At 68.3% G+C, this 15,970-nt stretch overlaps 5 protein-coding genes across 5 annotated transcripts; 3 read left to right on the top strand and 2 right to left on the bottom strand.

Annotated features, from left to right (window-relative positions):
* Window positions 1-82: 82 nt before the first annotated feature.
* Window positions 83-2,266, bottom strand: CD37 (CD37 molecule). Its single transcript, XM_032677442.1, has 8 exons — window positions 2,127-2,266; window positions 1,756-1,828; window positions 1,522-1,646; window positions 1,204-1,278; window positions 991-1,095; window positions 728-913; window positions 564-647; window positions 83-297 (listed from the first exon to the last, which is right to left on the bottom strand). Exons 1-8 carry the CDS (start codon window positions 2,190-2,192, stop codon window positions 220-222), a joined length of 792 nt encoding a protein of 263 aa, XP_032533333.1. The 5' UTR covers window positions 2,193-2,266; the 3' UTR covers window positions 83-219.
* A 1,170-nt stretch (window positions 2,267-3,436) lies between these two features.
* Window positions 3,437-6,262, top strand: BAX (BCL2 associated X, apoptosis regulator). Its single transcript, XM_032677448.1, has 5 exons — window positions 3,437-3,485; window positions 4,129-4,290; window positions 4,359-4,494; window positions 5,031-5,135; window positions 5,219-6,262. The coding sequence occupies exons 1-5, from the start codon at window positions 3,457-3,459 to the stop codon at window positions 5,318-5,320; spliced, it is 534 nt and encodes a 177-aa protein (XP_032533339.1). The 5' UTR covers window positions 3,437-3,456; the 3' UTR covers window positions 5,321-6,262.
* Window positions 6,263-6,935: 673 nt separating this feature from the next.
* Window positions 6,936-8,308, top strand: LOC116781725 (ferritin heavy chain A-like). Its single transcript, XM_032677446.1, has 4 exons — window positions 6,936-7,221; window positions 7,424-7,570; window positions 7,659-7,784; window positions 8,016-8,308. The coding sequence occupies exons 1-4, from the start codon at window positions 7,120-7,122 to the stop codon at window positions 8,190-8,192; spliced, it is 552 nt and encodes a 183-aa protein (XP_032533337.1). The 5' UTR covers window positions 6,936-7,119; the 3' UTR covers window positions 8,193-8,308.
* A 693-nt stretch (window positions 8,309-9,001) lies between these two features.
* On the top strand, window positions 9,002-12,022 carry LOC116781700 (zinc finger and SCAN domain-containing protein 31-like). Its single transcript, XM_032677399.1, has 4 exons — window positions 9,002-9,062; window positions 9,476-10,362; window positions 10,628-10,763; window positions 11,385-12,022. Exons 2-4 carry the CDS (start codon window positions 9,514-9,516, stop codon window positions 12,020-12,022), a joined length of 1,623 nt encoding a protein of 540 aa, XP_032533290.1. The 5' UTR covers window positions 9,002-9,062; window positions 9,476-9,513.
* A 718-nt stretch (window positions 12,023-12,740) lies between these two features.
* Window positions 12,741-15,612, bottom strand: CHMP2A (charged multivesicular body protein 2A). The gene is made up of 6 exons (XM_032677445.1): window positions 15,536-15,612; window positions 14,956-15,137; window positions 14,550-14,729; window positions 14,103-14,233; window positions 13,671-13,732; window positions 12,741-13,363 (listed from the first exon to the last, which is right to left on the bottom strand). Exons 2-6 carry the CDS (start codon window positions 15,121-15,123, stop codon window positions 13,239-13,241), a joined length of 666 nt encoding a protein of 221 aa, XP_032533336.1. The 5' UTR covers window positions 15,124-15,137; window positions 15,536-15,612; the 3' UTR covers window positions 12,741-13,238.
* Window positions 15,613-15,970: the final 358 nt, after the last annotated feature.

Below are 15,970 nucleotides of genomic sequence, written 5' to 3'. Positions count from 1 at the left end.
GACGCGCGCGCCCAAAGGAAAGGGGCGGGGCAAGGGGCGGGGCCAGGAGAGCTCGCGTATAAAAGCGCGGGGGGCACGTGTTGCTCTTCGCGGGTCGAGGGGTCCGGGTCCCGGTCCCGGTTTCGGTTTCGGGCCCCGTCCCGCTGCTTCCTGCCGACTTTATTGAAAGAGAAACCGCCGGCGAACACCCCCGTCCCCGCTGTTCCCTGCCCCGGCCCCTCAGAACCCCCGCAGCAGCTTCTCGTAGTGGGGGTCCAGGTTCCTGACCAGGAACATCGACAGCATCAGCAGGGCGAGCTGGGAGCAGAGAGCTGAGTCAGCAGCCTGACCTGCCCGGACCCCTGAGACCCACCCCCGACCACCCTGAACACCCCCTCCCCATGGCCACCCTGAAAATCCCCTGAACCCCCTCGGACCCCCGGGTGACCCCCAGTCCACCCATCCCATGGCCCTGCAGTCCCCAGGCTACCCCCCCGGTCAGCCTTACAGCCCCCCGACCACCCCCGGCCCCACCCGGGCTGTCCCCTCAGCTCAGCCCCCCCGCCCCTGGGCAGCCCCCCTACCTCCCCCAGGCCGATGCCCACGCAGACCCCCACGATGGAGATCAGGTTTGCAGCCAGCCAGTCCTGGACACCCGTGGCACAGCCCTGTGGGAAGGGGGTGACAATCGGGGGTCACCTGGAGCCCCCCCAGAGCTCCAGGACCCTGTGACCCCCCTGTGCCTCACCCTGGGGAAGATGTCACTGGGGGCAGCTATGGGGCAGTGGCCATGGGGCAGCACCCCCGGGGTCCCGTGGGTGCTGTTGGGGGCCTTGAGGCAGGAGCAGGCGACGGTCTCGGCCCCATCCGTGTCCCCGGAGGGTCCGGCGTGGTGGTCCCAGTCCTGGCGCCCGTTCCAGCCACAGCAGCCGAGCTGGGGGGAGGCAGGGGGTCAGTGGGGGGGTCAGTGGGGTGGCTGTGGGGATGGGGGGGGCTCTGTGGGGGTCTCACCTGCTGCTGGACAGCATCCCAGCTCTCGTGGGGGTCCCCAGGCGGTCCCTGAGCTGGGTACTCTTGGATCAGCTGCTGCGCGTAGGTGGCCACCTTGGTGGCCAGCTGGGGGGGGTGGGGGGTGAGCACAGTGTCCCACGGCACTGCCCCGCCCCTGGACCCCCCCCCCAGCCCCGGGGTCCCCCCTCAGCCCCGAGGACCCCCAGAACTCACAGCAACACGCTGCGTGTAGACGATGACGCCCACTGTGATCTGGGCAGCAAAGAGCAGCAGCAGGATCACAAAGTACTTCAGGGACAAACAGGGAGGTGGGGGGTCAGCCAGGTGGGGGGTCAGCCAGGACCCCCCCAGGCCCCTCCTTGGGCACCGGGGGAGAGCAGAGGGGTCCCCCCAGCTCCCCAGTGCCGCTCCACAAGCACAGGATGTGGTGGGAGCACGTGGCCCGCGGTCGCTCCAGGAAGTTGCAGCACAGCTCTCCCAGCCCCCCCAGTTCTGTAGCCCCCCCCTTGGCCCCCAGCCCCCTCAACTTACCAGCACCAGCATGACCTTGACCTCCTTGAGGGCCCCCAGGCACCCCAGGAACCCCAGCAGCATCGTGACAATGCCGACCCCCGAGAAGCCGTAGGACCAGACCCTCAGGCTGACCAGTGGTGACCCTGGGGGGGCACAGGGGGGGTCAGGGTGCCCCCCCAGCTCAGGGTGCCCCCCCCAGCTCAGGGTTCCCCCCCCCAGCTCAGGGTGCCCCATGGGGCGAGGGTCCCTTACCCAGCACGGCGGCGAAGCTCTGCCGGTCGAAGAGGACCCAGAGGCCGAAGGCGAGGAGGAGGGTGCCCAGGGCCTGGGGGGTGGAAGGAGGGGCACCCAGTCCGGGTCAGCAAATGGGGGACCCCCCAATGCCCACAAGCACCAGGAGACTGTTGTCCCCCCCAAGGCACAGCAGGGCCCCCTCCCCAGGTCTCCCCTGTACCCCGTGTGCCCCCAGCCCCAGGTCCTCCCCAGCCCCGTGTCCCCCCATCTCCCCCCGTCCCTCCAGCCCCGTGTCCCCCCATCTGTCCCCTGCCCCCCATCTTCCCCGCTGCCCCCCAAGTCCCCCCCAGCCCCGTGTGCCCCCAGCTCCCCACCGTGACCCCACTCACGAAGAAGAAGAGGTTGAGGAAGAAGAGGAAGCACTTGGCACAGCCGAGGCAGCCTTTGGGGTTCATGTCTGCGCGGGGGTCACCCCCCGCCCGCACGCACGGAGCCAGCGCCCACCCCAGGCCCGACCCCCCCGCACCCCCGCGGCGGCGGCTCCCGCGGGCGGCCCCGCCCGTGCCCGCGGCCTCGGGCCCCGCAGGAAGCGCCGGGGGCGGTGGAAGCGCCGCGGGGGCGTCGCGAGGGGTGCGGCCCCCGGACCCCCGTGGGCCGTGCCCGGGTGTGTGTGTGACCCCCCGACGGAGCCCTGGGGGTGTGTGTGTGTGTGTGACCCCCGATGGACCCCCGAGGACGTGTGTGTGTGTGACCCCCCGATGGACCCCTGGGGATGTGTGTGTGTGTGTCTGTGTGTCTGTGTGTGACCCCCCGATGGACCCCCGAGGACGTCTGTGTGTGTGTGTGACCCCCGATGGACCCCTGGGGTTGTGTGTGTGTGTGTGTGTGTGTGTGTGTGTGTGTGTGTGTGTGTGTGTGTGTGTGACCTCCCCCAGGAGCCCCCGGGTGTGTGTGTGACCCCCCCCATCGACCCCCGAAGTGTCTGTGTGTGTGACCCCCCCCAGAGACCCCCGTGTGTGTGACCCCTCATCGACCCCTGGGGGGGGCTTGACCCCTCATCGACCCCTCATTGACCCCCGAAGTGTCTCTGGCTGTGACCCCCCAGGGACCCCCCTGTGTGTGTTTGACCCCCCAGGGACCCCCCGGGGGTATCTGTGTCTGACCCCCACCCCCCCTTGGTGATCCCGGGGGTCCCGGGGGGGTGGATGCTGCGTGGGCGTGGCCGAGCCCCGAGGGGCGTGACCAATCCCGGGGGGCGCGGCCATCCAGTGAGGGGCGTGGCATCTGCCCGGTACTAGAGTCTCTATCACGTGATAGAGACTCTTTCGCCCGCCCCACGTGACTCGGGCGCGGCACCCCCCCCGCCGCTTCCCCCCCCCTCTCCCCGCCCGGCCGGTGTCACGTGACGCCGGCGGGGACACCACGTGGTCCGGGCGCGATGGCGGCGGCGGCGGCTTCGGCCCAGCGGGGCGGCGGCGGCGGAGGAGGCGGAGGAGGCGGCGGCGGCGAGCCCGGGGCCGGGACCGGGGCTGGGGCCGGGGCTGGGGGCGGCTCCGGCGGCCGCGAGCCCGCCCCGCCCCCGGGGGGCGGCGGTGAGTGCGGTGCCGGGACCCCCGCGGGGGCGCGGCCTGTGCGGGCCGGGGGGGCGCCCGGGGCCGGTCCCCGCGTCCCCCCCGGGTCAGCGCCCCGCTCTTCGCAGGGGCCTCCTCGGACCAGATCATGCAGACGGGGGCGATCCTGCTGCGGGCGTGAGTGGGGGAGCCGGGGCCCGCCGGGAGGGTGGGCTGGGGGAGCGGGAGGAGCGGGGGGGCGAGGGGAGGGGAGGGGGCGAGGGAGGGCTTGGGGGACACGGAGGGCGGGGGGGACTCGGGGGTGCGGGGGAGGCTTGAAGCTGGAGGGACTTGGGAGACGTGGGGTGCAGGGGGGGCCCTGGGGGGACCTGAGAGGAGAAAGGACTGGGAGGGACACGGTGCAGGGGGCACTTGGGCTGCAGGGGGCACTTGGGGGTATTTGGGATACGGGTGGGACATGGAGGGTCCTGAGAGGAGAAAGGACTGGGAGGGACACAGGGTGCAAGGGGCACTTGGGGAGGCAGAGGGACTTGGGGGGGATTCGGGATACAGGTGGGACATGGAGGGTCCTGAGAGGAGAAAGGACTGAGAGGGACACAGTGCAAGAGGGACTTGGGGGGACTGGGGGTACAGGTGGGACACGGAGGGTCTCGAGAGGACACAGGAGTGGGAGGGATGCAGGGTGCAGGGGGCACTCGGGGTGCAGGGGGCACTCGGGGTGCAGGAAGGACACGGTGTGGGGGGACCTGGGGGGGCCGGCGGATCTGGAGGGGGCCCGGCGGGTGCCCAGAGTGCCGGGGGTCCCTCTGGCCGCCCCCAGGTTCGTGCGGGACCGCGTGGAGCGCTGCGGGGACCCGCAGGCCGTGGCGCTGAGCGTGGCCGAGCTGGGCGAGCCCCAGCCCAGCAGCCCCGACACCAAGCGGCTCAGCGAGTGCCTGCGGCGCATCGGCGACGAGCTCGACAGCAACATGGAGCTGCAGAGGTGGGTGGGGGGCTCGGGGGGGGCCCCGCTGTCCACCCCCGAGGCGCTGACCGGCCCTGCCCCCCCAGGATGATCGAGCAGGTGGGCTGTGACGCCCCCAAAAAGCTTTTCTTCCGCGTGGCCAAGGAGATGTTCGCCGACGGCACCTTCAACTGGGGCCGCGTCGTCGCCCTCTTCTACTTCGCCTGCAAGCTGGTTCTGAAGGTGGGTGGGTGTAGTTCTGAAGGTGGGCGCTGGTTCTGAAGGTGGGTGGGTGTAGTTCTGAAGGTGGGTGTAGTTCTGAAGGTGGGTGGGTGCTGGTTCTGAAGGTGGGTGGGTGTAGTTCTGAAGGTGGGTGGGTGTAGTTCTGAAGGTGGGTGTAGTTCTGAAGGTGGGTGGGTGGTTCTGAAGGTGGGTGGGTGTAGTTCTGAAGGTGGGTGCTGGTTCTGAAGGTGGGTGGGTGTAGTTCTGAAGGTGGGTGTTGGTTCTGAAGGTGGGTGGGTGCTGGTTCTGAAGGTGGGTGGGTGGTTCTGAAGGTGGGTGGGTGTAGTTCTGAAGGTGGGTGTAGTTCTGAAGGTGGGTGGGTGTAGTTCTGAAGGTGGGTGTAGTTCTGAAGGTGGGTGGGTGGTTCTGAAGGTGGGTGTAGTTCTGAAGGTGGGTGCTGGTTCTGAAGGTGGGTGCTGGTTCTGAAGGTGGGGGGGTCCCTGCCCCTGCCCCCCCCAGCCCTGCCTCGCCCCCCCTGACCCCCCCTGTCCCCGCAGGCACTCTGCACCAAGGTCCCGGAGCTGGTGCAGACCATCCTGGGCTGGACCATGGAGTACCTTAGGGAGCACGTGCTGGCCTGGATCCAGGCCCAGGGCGGATGGGTGAGTCCCTGGACCCCCCCCCGATCCTCTGAGCCCCCGCTTTGGACGGGCCCTGCAGTGACCCCCCCTCTGTGCCCCCCCAGGAAGGGCTGCTCTCCCACTTCGGGACCCCCACCTGGCAGACCATCACCATCTTCGCCGCCGGCGTCCTCACGGCCTCTCTCACCATCTGGAAGATGTCGTAGGCTCTGGGGGGGCCGCAGCCCCTCCCCGCTCCCCCCCGGCCCGGCCCTGCCGGCAGGGATGGTGCTGACCCCCCCCCCCGTGCCTTCAGGAGCAGGGAGGGGGCTTTTTAACACCCAGGACTTGCTCGCCTGGACTTGGGGAGGGGCGGTTGAGCCGTGGGACCCTCCCCTCCCTCCCTCCCTCCCTCCCCCCAGGGCAGCTGTGGCCCCCACAGCCCTTTCCCCCCCCCCGAGGCCACGGCTGGGACCCTGCCAGATTTAGGAAGGGGGTTAGCGGGGTGGGGGGCACCCCACTTCCCCTCCCACGTCCCCCCCAGCCCTGGTGCTGGGCCCCCCTTGAGCAGCAGGGGGGCCACGGTCCCCAGTGACCCCCCCCGGCCTCAGAGCGGTTTGACCCCAGAACTTGTGGTGCTTTGGGGGGGGTCCTGCGGTTCCACCCCCCAGATACGGGGGTGGAGGGTGAGGGGGGACGTCTGTGACCCCCCAACCAGGTGGGGTGAGGGGGTGGGGGGGAGGGCTGCAGCCCTGGCTGCAGGTTGAGTATTTATTGGGGGCTCCCTGTCCCCAGAAGGGCCCCCCCAGGTGCAATACCCCCCTCTCAGGGTGTGGGGGGCCGTGCCCCCCGTTTACACCCCCCAGCCCCTGGGGTTCGGGGGTCCCCACTTGGCAATCCCGTGTCCCCGAGGAGCTGCCCCGAGGCAGGGGCAGAGCGACCCCCCCTCCCCCACCCCCACGGTGCTCTCGGGGGTGATGTCACGATGTGATGACGTCATCGGGGACAACTCCCCCCACCCCCCCCAAACGGGGGGGTGCCCTGCCTTCCCCCCCTCCCGGGCCCCCCCCCCCCTTCCCCCCACCCCGTTTCTCTCGATGGTTTTTTTTCCTTCTCTTTTTTTGTACCTTGTTTTGTATCTCGGGAATTTCAACGGGAATAAAAAAAAAGCAAACGCGGTGCTCCTTGTGCGACCCCCCCCCGTGACCCCTCGAGCCCCCCGTGACCCCCCCCGTCCCCCCGTGGCCCCAGTGAGTGTGGGGGTGCAGAAATTCCTGTCTGGGACCGGCTGAGCCAGAACCTGGAGAGGGACGGGGGGGGGGGGGGCACAAGGGGAGCCCCGAGGAGTAAAAACCGGAGGGAAGAGCTGTAGGGTGGGGGGCTGCCCCCAATCCCCCCCCAGCGCCCCCCTCCCCGCACTTCTCCCAGCCCCGAAGCGGCGGAAACCCGAGTCAGCACTTCCAGGGGGCCAAGTTCCCTTTTTATGGCCCCGGGGCTGAGTCAGCTCCTTCCCCGCCCCATCGTGACCCCGGGCCATCAAACTCCACTTAACGGGGCACGACTGAGCCCCCAAAAATCCCCCCCCTGCGACCCCCGCTCCAGCTCCTTCCCCGCTCCCCCCCCCCCAGACTCCCTGTGCCGCCCGCCCAGCAGGGAGATGGGGGTCCCCTCAACCCCCCCCCTCACCCCACCCCACGGGACCCCCGCCCGCGGTGGGAACGGTCCTGAGCTCCGACCCCTCCAATCCTGCCCAGTCACGCTGACGGGGCCCCGTGTGACAAACAGGGACAAGGGCCAAGGCCACCGCGCCTTCCGGGCGAGAAGGGGGGTCCCGGGGGGGGCGGGGGGTCCCGCCCACCGCCGAAAGGGATAAAACCCCCGCGCGGGGCTTTGTGCGGGCAGAGCCGCGTTCTCGCTTCAACAGTGCTTGAACGGAACCGGCTGCCCCTTGACCCTTCGTCCGTCCGTCCCGTCCGTCTGTCCGTCCATCCGTCCATCCGTCCGTCCGTCCGTCCGTCCGCCCGCCATGGAGTCCCAAATCCGCCAGAACTACCACCGCGACTGCGAAGCCGCCGTCAACCGCATGGTCAACATGGAGCTCCACGCCTCCTACGTCTACCTGTCCATGGTAGGGGGCTCTGGGACCCTCCCCTCGGGGGCTGAGGGACCCCTTTCCCACCCCCCGAGCGCCCTCCTGCCCCCCAAAACCCGGTGCCGGTGCCGGTGGGGCGGAGCCGCCTGCGAGGGCGAGATAAGGGGCTCTGGGGAGGGGGGCGGCTGCTTTTGGGGGGCTCCCCCTGAGCCGCCTCCCCCTCCCTCCGTCCCCGCAGGGCTTTTACTTCGAGCGGGACGATGTGGCGCTGCCGCGGCTCGGCCGGTTCTTCCTGGAGCAGGCTCGGGAGGAGCGGGAACACGCCGAGGGGCTCCTGCGCTTCCAGACGCGCCGCGGCGGCCGCGTGTTGCTGCAGGACGTCAAGGTTCGGGGGGCTCGGGCTGTGCCGGGGGGGCTGCGGGCGGTGCCGGGGGTCCCGGGCTGGTGACGGTCCCTGCTCTTCCCCCCCCCAGAAGCCGGAGCGGGACACCTGGGGGTCGGCGCTGGAGGCGGTGGAGGCAGCGCTGCAGCTCGAGAAGTCGGTGAACCAGGCGCTGCTGGACCTGCACGGCCTGGCCTCCGAGAAGGGAGACCCCCACGTGAGTTGTTCTCTGCCCCTCACTCACCCCCCCCCTCCCCCTGAGCCCCCCAGGACCGTGTTTTCCTCCCTTGTGCCTTGGGGTCCCCCCCTGTGCTCCAGGGTCTCTCCCTGGACGTTCTCGGGACTTCCAGCCGTCCCCGGAAGCCTCCACCTCCCCCAGACCCTCGTTTGCTCCCTGTGGAGACCCCCCCCCCACTCCAGCCCTGCTTGATCTCCCCTTTTCCCGCAGCTCTGCGACTTCCTGGAGTCCCACTACCTGGACGAGCAGGTGAAGGCCATCAAGGCGCTGGGGGACCACGCCACCAACCTGCGCCGCCTCACCGGGGCCACCAGCGGGCCAGGGGGGGCCCCGGCCGGGCTCGGGGAGTACCTGTTCGACCGCCTGAGCCTGGAGGAGCGCAGCTGAGCCCCCCCGACGGGCCCCCCCAGACCCTCGTAACCCCCTTGCCCCGTCCACGGGGGCGTTGCCTGCTGGGGCCCCCCCCAGCATGACTCCAATAAAGGGTCTGTCTCAGCATCCAACTCCGTCTCCTTTGTCGCCTTTGGATGTGGCCCCCGCTCGCCCTGGAGATCCCGTGTGTCCCCCCCCCCCGGTGGGAGCTTTTCCAAAGCTCCTTCAACTCCTCTTTTCCCAAAACTCCTTCCTTTTCTCCTTTTCCAAATTCCCTTCAATTCCTCCTTTTCCAAATCACTTTAATTTCCTTTTTTTCCCCCCCCCAAAATTGCTCAAGTTCCTCCTTTTCCCAAATCTCCTGCATTTCCTCCTTTCCCAAAGCACATTTCCCTGCAGAAACGCCCCCATTTCCCGCTGGTTTTCCCTGGAAAAAGCCCATCCGTGACCGGTTTTTCCCTGGAAAAGCACTCGGAGGGGGCGTGTCCTCCCTCCCAAACCTCGCCCCCCTCTCGCTCTGCCATTGGTTGGCTGCGCTGTCAATCATCCCCTTAACCTCCCGCCTTAGCCGCGCCCCCCTCGCCGCATCTCGCGCTCCCATTGGCTCTCTGCGCTGTCAATCATACCCGGCGGGTGGGCGGGACTCCCTATGATTGACAGCGCTCTCGCCCAATCAGCGGCCGCTCCGCGCCCCCCCCCCACGTACGGGGGGTTTCGGGGTTTTTTTTTGGGGGGGGGGTTTGATTTTTTGGGGGGGAATTTGGGGGCGAAGGGACCCCCTGGGACCCCTCGGGACCCCCCGCCGAGGCCCCTCGGGGGGCGGGGCCGGGCCGGGCCGATCCGGCCCTTTGTGTGGGAGAGCGGCGGGTGGAGGGGCCGGAGCAGGTTCGGGGGGCGCGGGACCCCCGGGGGGGTGCGGGAAAGGGAGGGACCCCCGGGGTGGGGGGGGGATGCGAGACCCCTGAGTTTGTGGGAGGGCGGCTCCGGTACCCCCGGGTTTGGGCGGGTGGAGGAGCCGGGACAGGTTCGGGGGGCGCGGGACCCCCGAGGTGGGAGGGGGGCGAAGGGAGGGACCCCCGAGGTGGGGGGGGAGGGGACCGTGGGACCCCCGGGGGTGTGGATGGGGACCCCCGGTCTAGGGACCCTCGGGTTTGTAGGGGAGGGGGGCTGGGACCAGGTTTGGGGGCTGAAGGTTCTGTGGGAGGGACCCCCAGGTTTGGGGGGCTCGGGGGGGACCCCCGTGGTGGGAGAGGGGTGGGGAACCCTTCCCTTAACCCTCCCCTGTTTCGTCTCCTCAGATCCACCTGAGACCCCCGGGAGTTTTGGGGGGGCCACGATGGATCCCGGCGGGATGGAGACCCCCCCCCAGCTGAGGCCCCCCGAGACTCCCCGGGGACCCCCGGGACCCTCAGAGGGGCGGGACAGGGAGGGGCGTCCCGGGGGGAGTCCAGTGGGGGGTCCTGGGGGTCCCAGGAGGGGTCCTGGGGGTCCCAAAGTGGGTTCTAGGGGAGGCCCTGGGGCGGGTCCGGGTGGTCCCAGAGGTGCCAGAGGGTCTCCTGGTGGTCCCAGAGGGTCTCCTGGTGGTCCCAGAGGGTCTCTTGGTGGTCCCAGAGGTTCGGGGGGGGGTCCCGGGGTGGGTCCCGGAGGGGCTCCTGGGAATGCTGCTGGTCCCGGAGTGGATCCCGGTTGTCCCAGAGGTCCCGGGGGGCATCCTGGTGGTCCCGAGGGCGCTCCCGGTGGTCCCAGGGTGGGGGCCGGCGATGCCAGAGGGTGTCCTGGTGGTCCCAAGCGCGGCCCCAGGGGCAATCCCGGCGCTCCCGGGGCGGATCCTCGTTATCCCGGGGGGGCCAAGGGGAATCCCGGGGGGTCTCCCGGCGGCTCCGGCGGCGCCGGGACCGAACTGCTCCGCCTGCGGTTCCGCCAATTCCGGTACCAGGAGGCGTCGGGGCCGCGGGACGTTTGGGAGAAGCTGCGGGAATTGTCCCGGGGGTGGCTCCGGCCCGAGGTCCGCACCAAGGAGCAGATCATGGAGCTGCTGGTGCTCGAGCAGTTCCTGAGCATCCTCCCCGAGCACATCCAGAGCTGGGTGTGGGTCCGGCACCCCCAGAACTGCGCCCAGGCCGTGGCGCTGGCCGAGAGATTCCAGCCGGGAACGGCGGAGAGCGCCGGGATCTGGGAGGAGCAGGTGGGGGAAGAGGAACGGGAGCGGCGGGAGGGGGGGGGGGGTGTGTTTAGGAGGCTCTGGGGTGTCTTGGGAGGGGCTGGAGGGGTCTGGGGGTTCTTGAAGGGGGTCTGGGGGGTGGTTTTGTGGGTCTGGGGGGTCTTAGGGAGGTTCTGGAGGTTCTTGGGAGGAGTCTGAGGGGTCTTTGGGGGTGGGTTTTGGGGGCTTTGGGGGGCTCTGGGGCCCTTTGGGGGTCCTTGTTGGTCCCATTTTTGGGGGGGTCCTGCAGGTGACCGTGCGGGTGAAGGTGGAGGAGGTGCCCCCCGAGGACCTGGAGGACCCCGAGGCTTTGGGGGTCCCCCCCAGCCCCACTTTGGAGGAGGAGGAGGAATTTGGGGCCGAGGGGGAGGAGCCACAGGAAGGAGGTAACGGGGAGGGGGGAGGAGACAACCCCCCAAAAAAAAAAACTGGGGGGAAGGGGCTGCAGGGGGAGGTCGGGGGTGGTGGGACCCAGAAACCACCTCAGTGGACCAAAAAACCACCACAATGGACCCAGAACCATCTCAGTGGACCCAAAACCATCTCAGTGGACCCAAAACCATCTCAGTGGGCACAAAAATCATCTCAGTGGACCCAAAAACCATCCAGGGGTGGGATCCCACCGTTGGCCCCCCATATCCCTCCATGGGAGGTGGGATCCCAACACTGACCCCCTAAATCCATCCATGGGAGGTGGGAGGCTCCAGATCCCAACACTGACCCCCTAAATCCATCCATGGGAGGTGGGAAGTTCCAGATCCCAACATTGACCCCCTAAATCCATCCATGAGGGGTGGGAGGCTCCGGATCCCAACACTGACCCCCTAAATCCATCCATGGGAGGTGGGAGGCTCCGGATCCCAACATTGACCCCCTAAATCCATCCATGGGAGGTGGGGGGCTCCAGATCCCAACATTGACCCCCCTGATCCATCCATGAGGGGTGGGAGGCTCCGGATCCCACCGCTGACCCCCCCAAGCTCCCCCTCTTCTCTCCCCCTTTCCAGCTCCCCCCGCGTCTCCTCCTCCACCCCAAGCCCCCCCTCCAGCTCCCCCCCAGGACCTCCCGGCGCCCCAGAGAGGCTCCGAGCGGCGCCGAGCCCGTCGGGACCCCCCCCCGGAGCGCCCCCACCCCTGCCCCGAGTGCGGGAAGACCTTCGGGCGCCTGACCCACCTGCGGACCCACCTGCGGACGCACACGGGGGCGAAGCCCTTCGGCTGCGGCGCCTGCGGGAAGCGCTTCGGCCACTTGTCCACGCTGACCACGCACCGGCGCCTGCACACCGGGGAGCGGCCCTACGGCTGCTCCGCCTGCGGCAAGAGCTTCACCAACCCCTCGGACCTGGGCAAGCACCGGCGCTCGCACACGGGCGAGCGGCCCTACCCCTGCCCGGCCTGCGGGAAGCGCTTCAGCCAGCAGTCCAACCTGGCCATGCACCGGCGCAGCCACACGCAGGAGCGGCCCTACCCCTGCGCGCTCTGCGGCAAGAGCTTCAAGTACCTGGCGGACCTGACGGTGCACGGCCGGTCCCACACCGGGGAGCGGCCCTTCCCCTGCCCGGCCTGCGGGAAGAGCTTCAGCAACAAGTCGTCGCTGGCGCGGCACGGCCGGATCCACGCCCGGGCGGCCGCCAGGGACAAGTGAGGGGGGCGGAGGGTGGGGGGGGTTGGGGGGGCTCCGGGAGCTTGTTCTGGGGGACTTGGAGGTCCAGCGGGGGGGTGGGAACATGACTGTTGACCCCCCCAGTGTCTGGTGGCTCCGTGATCCCAGTCCCTGGTCTTGGAGACCCAACAGGGGTGGTGGGATCTCCCCATGACCTGGTGGCTCCAGGATCCCATTCCCTGGTCTTGGAGACCCAGCAGGGGTGGTGGGATCTCCCCCGTGACCTCCAGGATCCCATTCCCTGGTCCCAGAAGGTCCAACACGAGCGGTGGGATGATGATTGATGTCCCCCAGGACCTGGTGGCTCCAGGATCCCATTCCCTGGTCTCACAGATCCGACATGGGACGTCTCCCGTGACCTGGCGGCTCCCAAAGACCCCCAGGGGGTTCTCCAGGGGGGTCTCTAGGGGGTCCCGGGCTCTGTCCCTCCCCCCCCCCCCGGGTTTTGGCCCCTTTGCTCCCGGGAGGAGTTGGAGCCAAAAATTCCCGTTCCTTGGGAAATTTGGGGTCTCCTCAAATCCCCCCCAGGCCCCCAGGGGACACCCCCAGCTCAGTCTGGGAACTGTTTGGGATGGACTGGGAGGGAACTGGGGGGCACTGGGATATACTGAGACCCCACCCCCTTAAAGACCCCAAACTGCCCCCCCCAGTGCCCCCTCCCAGTCCCAAACTGGGACCCCCAGGAAGGAGCCGGAGCAGCCGCGGGTCCAACGAGCCTTTATTGCCCCGGGGGGGAGACCCCAAAATGGGGGGGAAAAGACCCCAAATGGGGGGGGAAAGACCCCAAAATAGTGTTAATAATCCAAATAAAAGGGTGGAAAGACTCCCCCAGGGGGGTGGAAAGACCCCAAAAAAGGGAGGAATTTACCCCAAAACAGAGGCAAGAACCCAAAAAAGGGGGGGGGGAAGTCCTCCGGGGGGACCCCACAAAAATACCCTAAAAATACCCCCCAAAAAAGAGTAAAAAACCCAGAAAAAGGGGGCAAATCCCCCCGGGGGGGGGGGTCAGACACCCACGGGGGTCCCTTGGGGCGGGGTCTGAGCCACCTTGGGGGGGGGGGGGCCAAGACCACCGGGGAGGGTCCAAAATACCCCCAAAAATGCCAGAAAAGCCCAAAAAAAAGGGGGTGAATCCCCCCCGGGGGGGTCAGACTGCCCCGGGGGGGGTCACAGCCCCCCAGGGGGGTCCGGGGGGGTCTCAGTCCCGCCGCAGGTTCTTCAGTCTCTCCTCCAGGTCGGCGTCGGCGTCGGCCAAAGCAGCCGCGGCCTCGGCACCCCCCCGCCCCTCCCCCGCCGCCAGGGACCCCCCCGGGGGGGGCAGAGCTGGGGGGGGACACGGGGGGGTCAGGGGGGCGCCTGGGGCACCCCCGGGACCCCTGAAATCCCGCTTGGAATGACCCAAAATGGGGGTAAAGAGCTCCCAAAAGGCCCCAAATACCCCCAAAATAGCCCCGAAATGGCCCCAAACGCCTCTCAAATGACTTCAAATCCCCCCAGTCCCTTAAACGATCCCCCCCAGGCCTCCCCCAAACACCCCCCGGGCCCCCTAAACACCCACTAAATGCCCCTAAATCCCCCCGAGACTCCCCCCAGGCCCCTTCAGTGCCCCCCCAGATCCCCCCCCACTCACTGGCCAGTTCATCTGTGAGGTTCAGCCCCAGCTCATCCAGGACCTGGGACACGACGGCGTCACTGCGAGGGACAGAGGGACACTGGGAGTGGGACACTGGGAGTGGGACAGAGAGACACTGGGAGTGGGACACTGGGAGTGGGACAGAGGGACACTGGGAGTGGGACAGAGGGACACTGGGAGTAGAACACTGGGAATGGGACAGAAGGACACTGGGAGGGGACACTTGGACATCGGGAATAGGACAAAGGGACACTGGGACCCCCCAACAGCCCTACCCCGAGGTCCCCAAAATGCCACATCCCCCCCGCCGCCATATCCCCAAATTCTGGTGTCCCCCTGTCCCCCCATGTGCCTGTGTCCCCTCCCTGTCCCCTGGGTGTCCCCTCCCTGTCCCCTGGGTGTCCCTCCCTGTCCCCTGGGTGTCCCCACCTCTCCTCCTCGTCGTCCTCGTCCCCGAGGGCGTCGTCGATGGCGTCGTTCATCAGCTCCTCCTTCATGTCCATGATCTCGGCCTGGCGCTCGAATTCCAGCATGATCTTCTGGATCTGGGGCAGCTTCAGCTGGGGGGACACGGGGGTGACACTGGGGACACCACGGGGACACAGGGGACAACGGCCTGGGGCACGTCCCCGGGGGTGGCACCGGCCCACGGCCTTGGGGACATCCCGGGGGGACATCCCAGGGTCACCCACCTGCCTGGCCATGGTGGCCCTGGGGACACCCCTGGTGGCCCTGGGGACACCCCTGGTGGCCTTGGGGACCCCCAGGTGTCCCCACCTGTCTGCCCGTGGCAGCCTGGCCTTGGTGACCCTGGGTGACCACTGCTGACCACTGCTCACCACTGGTGACCCCAGGTGTGCCCAGGTGTGCCCCCACCTGTCTGTTCATGGTGGCCATGGCCTTGGTGACGCCGCGCATGGCCGTGGCCATGGAGCTGTTGGATTTGAGGGTCTGGATCTTCAGGGACACGCCCTGGACGTTCGCCCTCATCGTGATGAACTTGCGGATGTAGCGCCGGGTCCGGACCAGGTCCTTGGCCATCACCCTGACGGCGTCCTGGGGACACGGGGGACAGCAGGGGGACATCAGGGGGACAGCCAAGGGGACACCGGGGAGATGTCCAGGGACATCAGGGACACTGGGGGCTTGGGATGTCCCTCAGGTCCCCCCCGTGTCCCCTCCACCTTCTCCCTCCCACCCCACACTGGCCCTGCACCACCCCCAGTGTCCCCACGTGTGTCCCCAGCTGTCCCCAATGTCCCCTCCCTGTCCCCAGCCTCACCATCTGCCCCTGCTTGGCCATTTTCTTGATGTCCACGATGATTTTCTTCTCCTGCGCGTCGAGTTTCTGCCGCTCGCGGTCGAGCTCCCGCACGGCCCTGCCCAGCGCCCGCTGGTTCTGCCGCAGCAGCTCCTCCGGCGTCTTCCGGCGCCCGAACAGCAGCTCCATGGGCACGGGGACACCTGGGGCAGCCGGGGGGACATCGACGGGACAGCGGGGACATCGACGGGACAGCGGGGACATCGACGGGACATGGGGAGGGGAGGGGACACGGACATGGGGACAGAGAGGGGGACACGGGAACCCCCCGAAATCCCCCAAGACCCCCCGAAACCGCCCCCAAAACTCCTGGAAGTGCCCTCAAATTCCCTTAAATCCCCTCAAATCCTCCCCAAAGCCCCTGAAATCCCCCCAAAAGCCAACACCCGGGCTCCTGAAATCGCCCCCGGTCGCCTCAAACCCCCCTGAAATCCCCTCGAGTTCCCCCACATTCCCTCCTGGCGCCCCTTGAAATCCCCAAATGCCCCCAAATGCCCCCAAACCGCCCTAAATTCGCCCAAATCGCCCCGGCCCCTTTTACCGGCACTTCCGCAAACAGTGACGTCACCGGGTCCGGTCACGTGATGGAGGAAGGGCCACAGAGGAGGGGCCGGAGAGGCATTTCCGGGCCGGGGCAGAGACAGGAGCGACCCCTGGCGGCTCGGGGGGGTCGGGATTGCGGACTGGGGGGACTGGGAGTGCTCGCACTGGGAACTGGGGATACTGGCACTGGGAACTGGCCATACTGGAGCAGGGAACTGGTGCCACTGGGCAGACTGGGAACCATGAGACCAGTAACGGCACCCCCATCCCAGTATAACCACTAACACCCCCACTGCTCCTCCCACTATAACCAGTAACACACACTGGGCTCTCCTCCCAGTATAAACCAGTGTAACCAGTATCCCCGGTATAAACCAGCACCCCCAGTATAACCAGTACAACCCAGTATAACCGCCCCCCCAGTATAAACCAA

This window comes from Chiroxiphia lanceolata, unplaced genomic scaffold (assembly GCF_009829145.1).
Source record: "Chiroxiphia lanceolata isolate bChiLan1 unplaced genomic scaffold, bChiLan1.pri scaffold_59_arrow_ctg1, whole genome shotgun sequence".
In the NCBI taxonomy this organism is placed as follows: domain Eukaryota; kingdom Metazoa; phylum Chordata; class Aves; order Passeriformes; family Pipridae; genus Chiroxiphia; species Chiroxiphia lanceolata.
This window is presented reverse-complemented; position numbering and strand designations above follow the sequence as displayed.

Excerpts from the sequence above, each read along its gene's own strand:
- LOC116781700 (XM_032677399.1), top strand. The coding sequence starts at position 9,514 with ATGGATCCCGGCGGGATGGAGACCCCCCCCCAGCTGAGGCCCCCCGAG. Across the intron at positions 10,363-10,627 it reads CCGGGATCTGGGAGGAGCAG|GTGACCGTGCGGGTGAAGGT; the intron begins GTGGGGGAAGAG and ends GGGGTCCTGCAG. Across the intron at positions 10,764-11,384 it reads GGAGGAGCCACAGGAAGGAG|CTCCCCCCGCGTCTCCTCCT; the intron begins GTAACGGGGAGG and ends CCCCCTTTCCAG.
- CHMP2A (XM_032677445.1), bottom strand. The coding sequence starts at position 15,123 with ATGGAGCTGCTGTTCGGGCGCCGGAAGACGCCGGAGGAGCTGCTGCGG. Across the intron at positions 14,730-14,955 it reads TGGCCAAGCAGGGGCAGATG|GACGCCGTCAGGGTGATGGC; the intron begins GTGAGGCTGGGG and ends CCGTGTCCCCAG. Across the intron at positions 13,733-14,102 it reads GAGGACGACGAGGAGGAGAG|TGACGCCGTCGTGTCCCAGG; the intron begins GTGGGGACACCC and ends TGTCCCTCGCAG.
- LOC116781725 (XM_032677446.1), top strand. The coding sequence starts at position 7,120 with ATGGAGTCCCAAATCCGCCAGAACTACCACCGCGACTGCGAAGCCGCC. Across the intron at positions 7,222-7,423 it reads CCTACGTCTACCTGTCCATG|GGCTTTTACTTCGAGCGGGA; the intron begins GTAGGGGGCTCT and ends CCGTCCCCGCAG. Across the intron at positions 7,785-8,015 it reads CCGAGAAGGGAGACCCCCAC|CTCTGCGACTTCCTGGAGTC; the intron begins GTGAGTTGTTCT and ends CTTTTCCCGCAG.
- BAX (XM_032677448.1), top strand. The coding sequence starts at position 3,457 with ATGCAGACGGGGGCGATCCTGCTGCGGGC. Across the intron at positions 4,291-4,358 it reads AGCAACATGGAGCTGCAGAG|GATGATCGAGCAGGTGGGCT; the intron begins GTGGGTGGGGGG and ends CTGCCCCCCCAG. Across the intron at positions 5,136-5,218 it reads TCCAGGCCCAGGGCGGATGG|GAAGGGCTGCTCTCCCACTT; the intron begins GTGAGTCCCTGG and ends GTGCCCCCCCAG.
- CD37 (XM_032677442.1), bottom strand. The coding sequence starts at position 2,192 with ATGAACCCCAAAGGCTGCCTCGGCTGTGCCAAGTGCTTCCTCTTCTTC. Across the intron at positions 914-990 it reads GGGATGCTGTCCAGCAGCAG|CTCGGCTGCTGTGGCTGGAA; the intron begins GTGAGACCCCCA and ends GCCTCCCCCCAG. Across the intron at positions 298-563 it reads TGGGCATCGGCCTGGGGGAG|CTCGCCCTGCTGATGCTGTC; the intron begins GTAGGGGGGCTG and ends CTCTGCTCCCAG.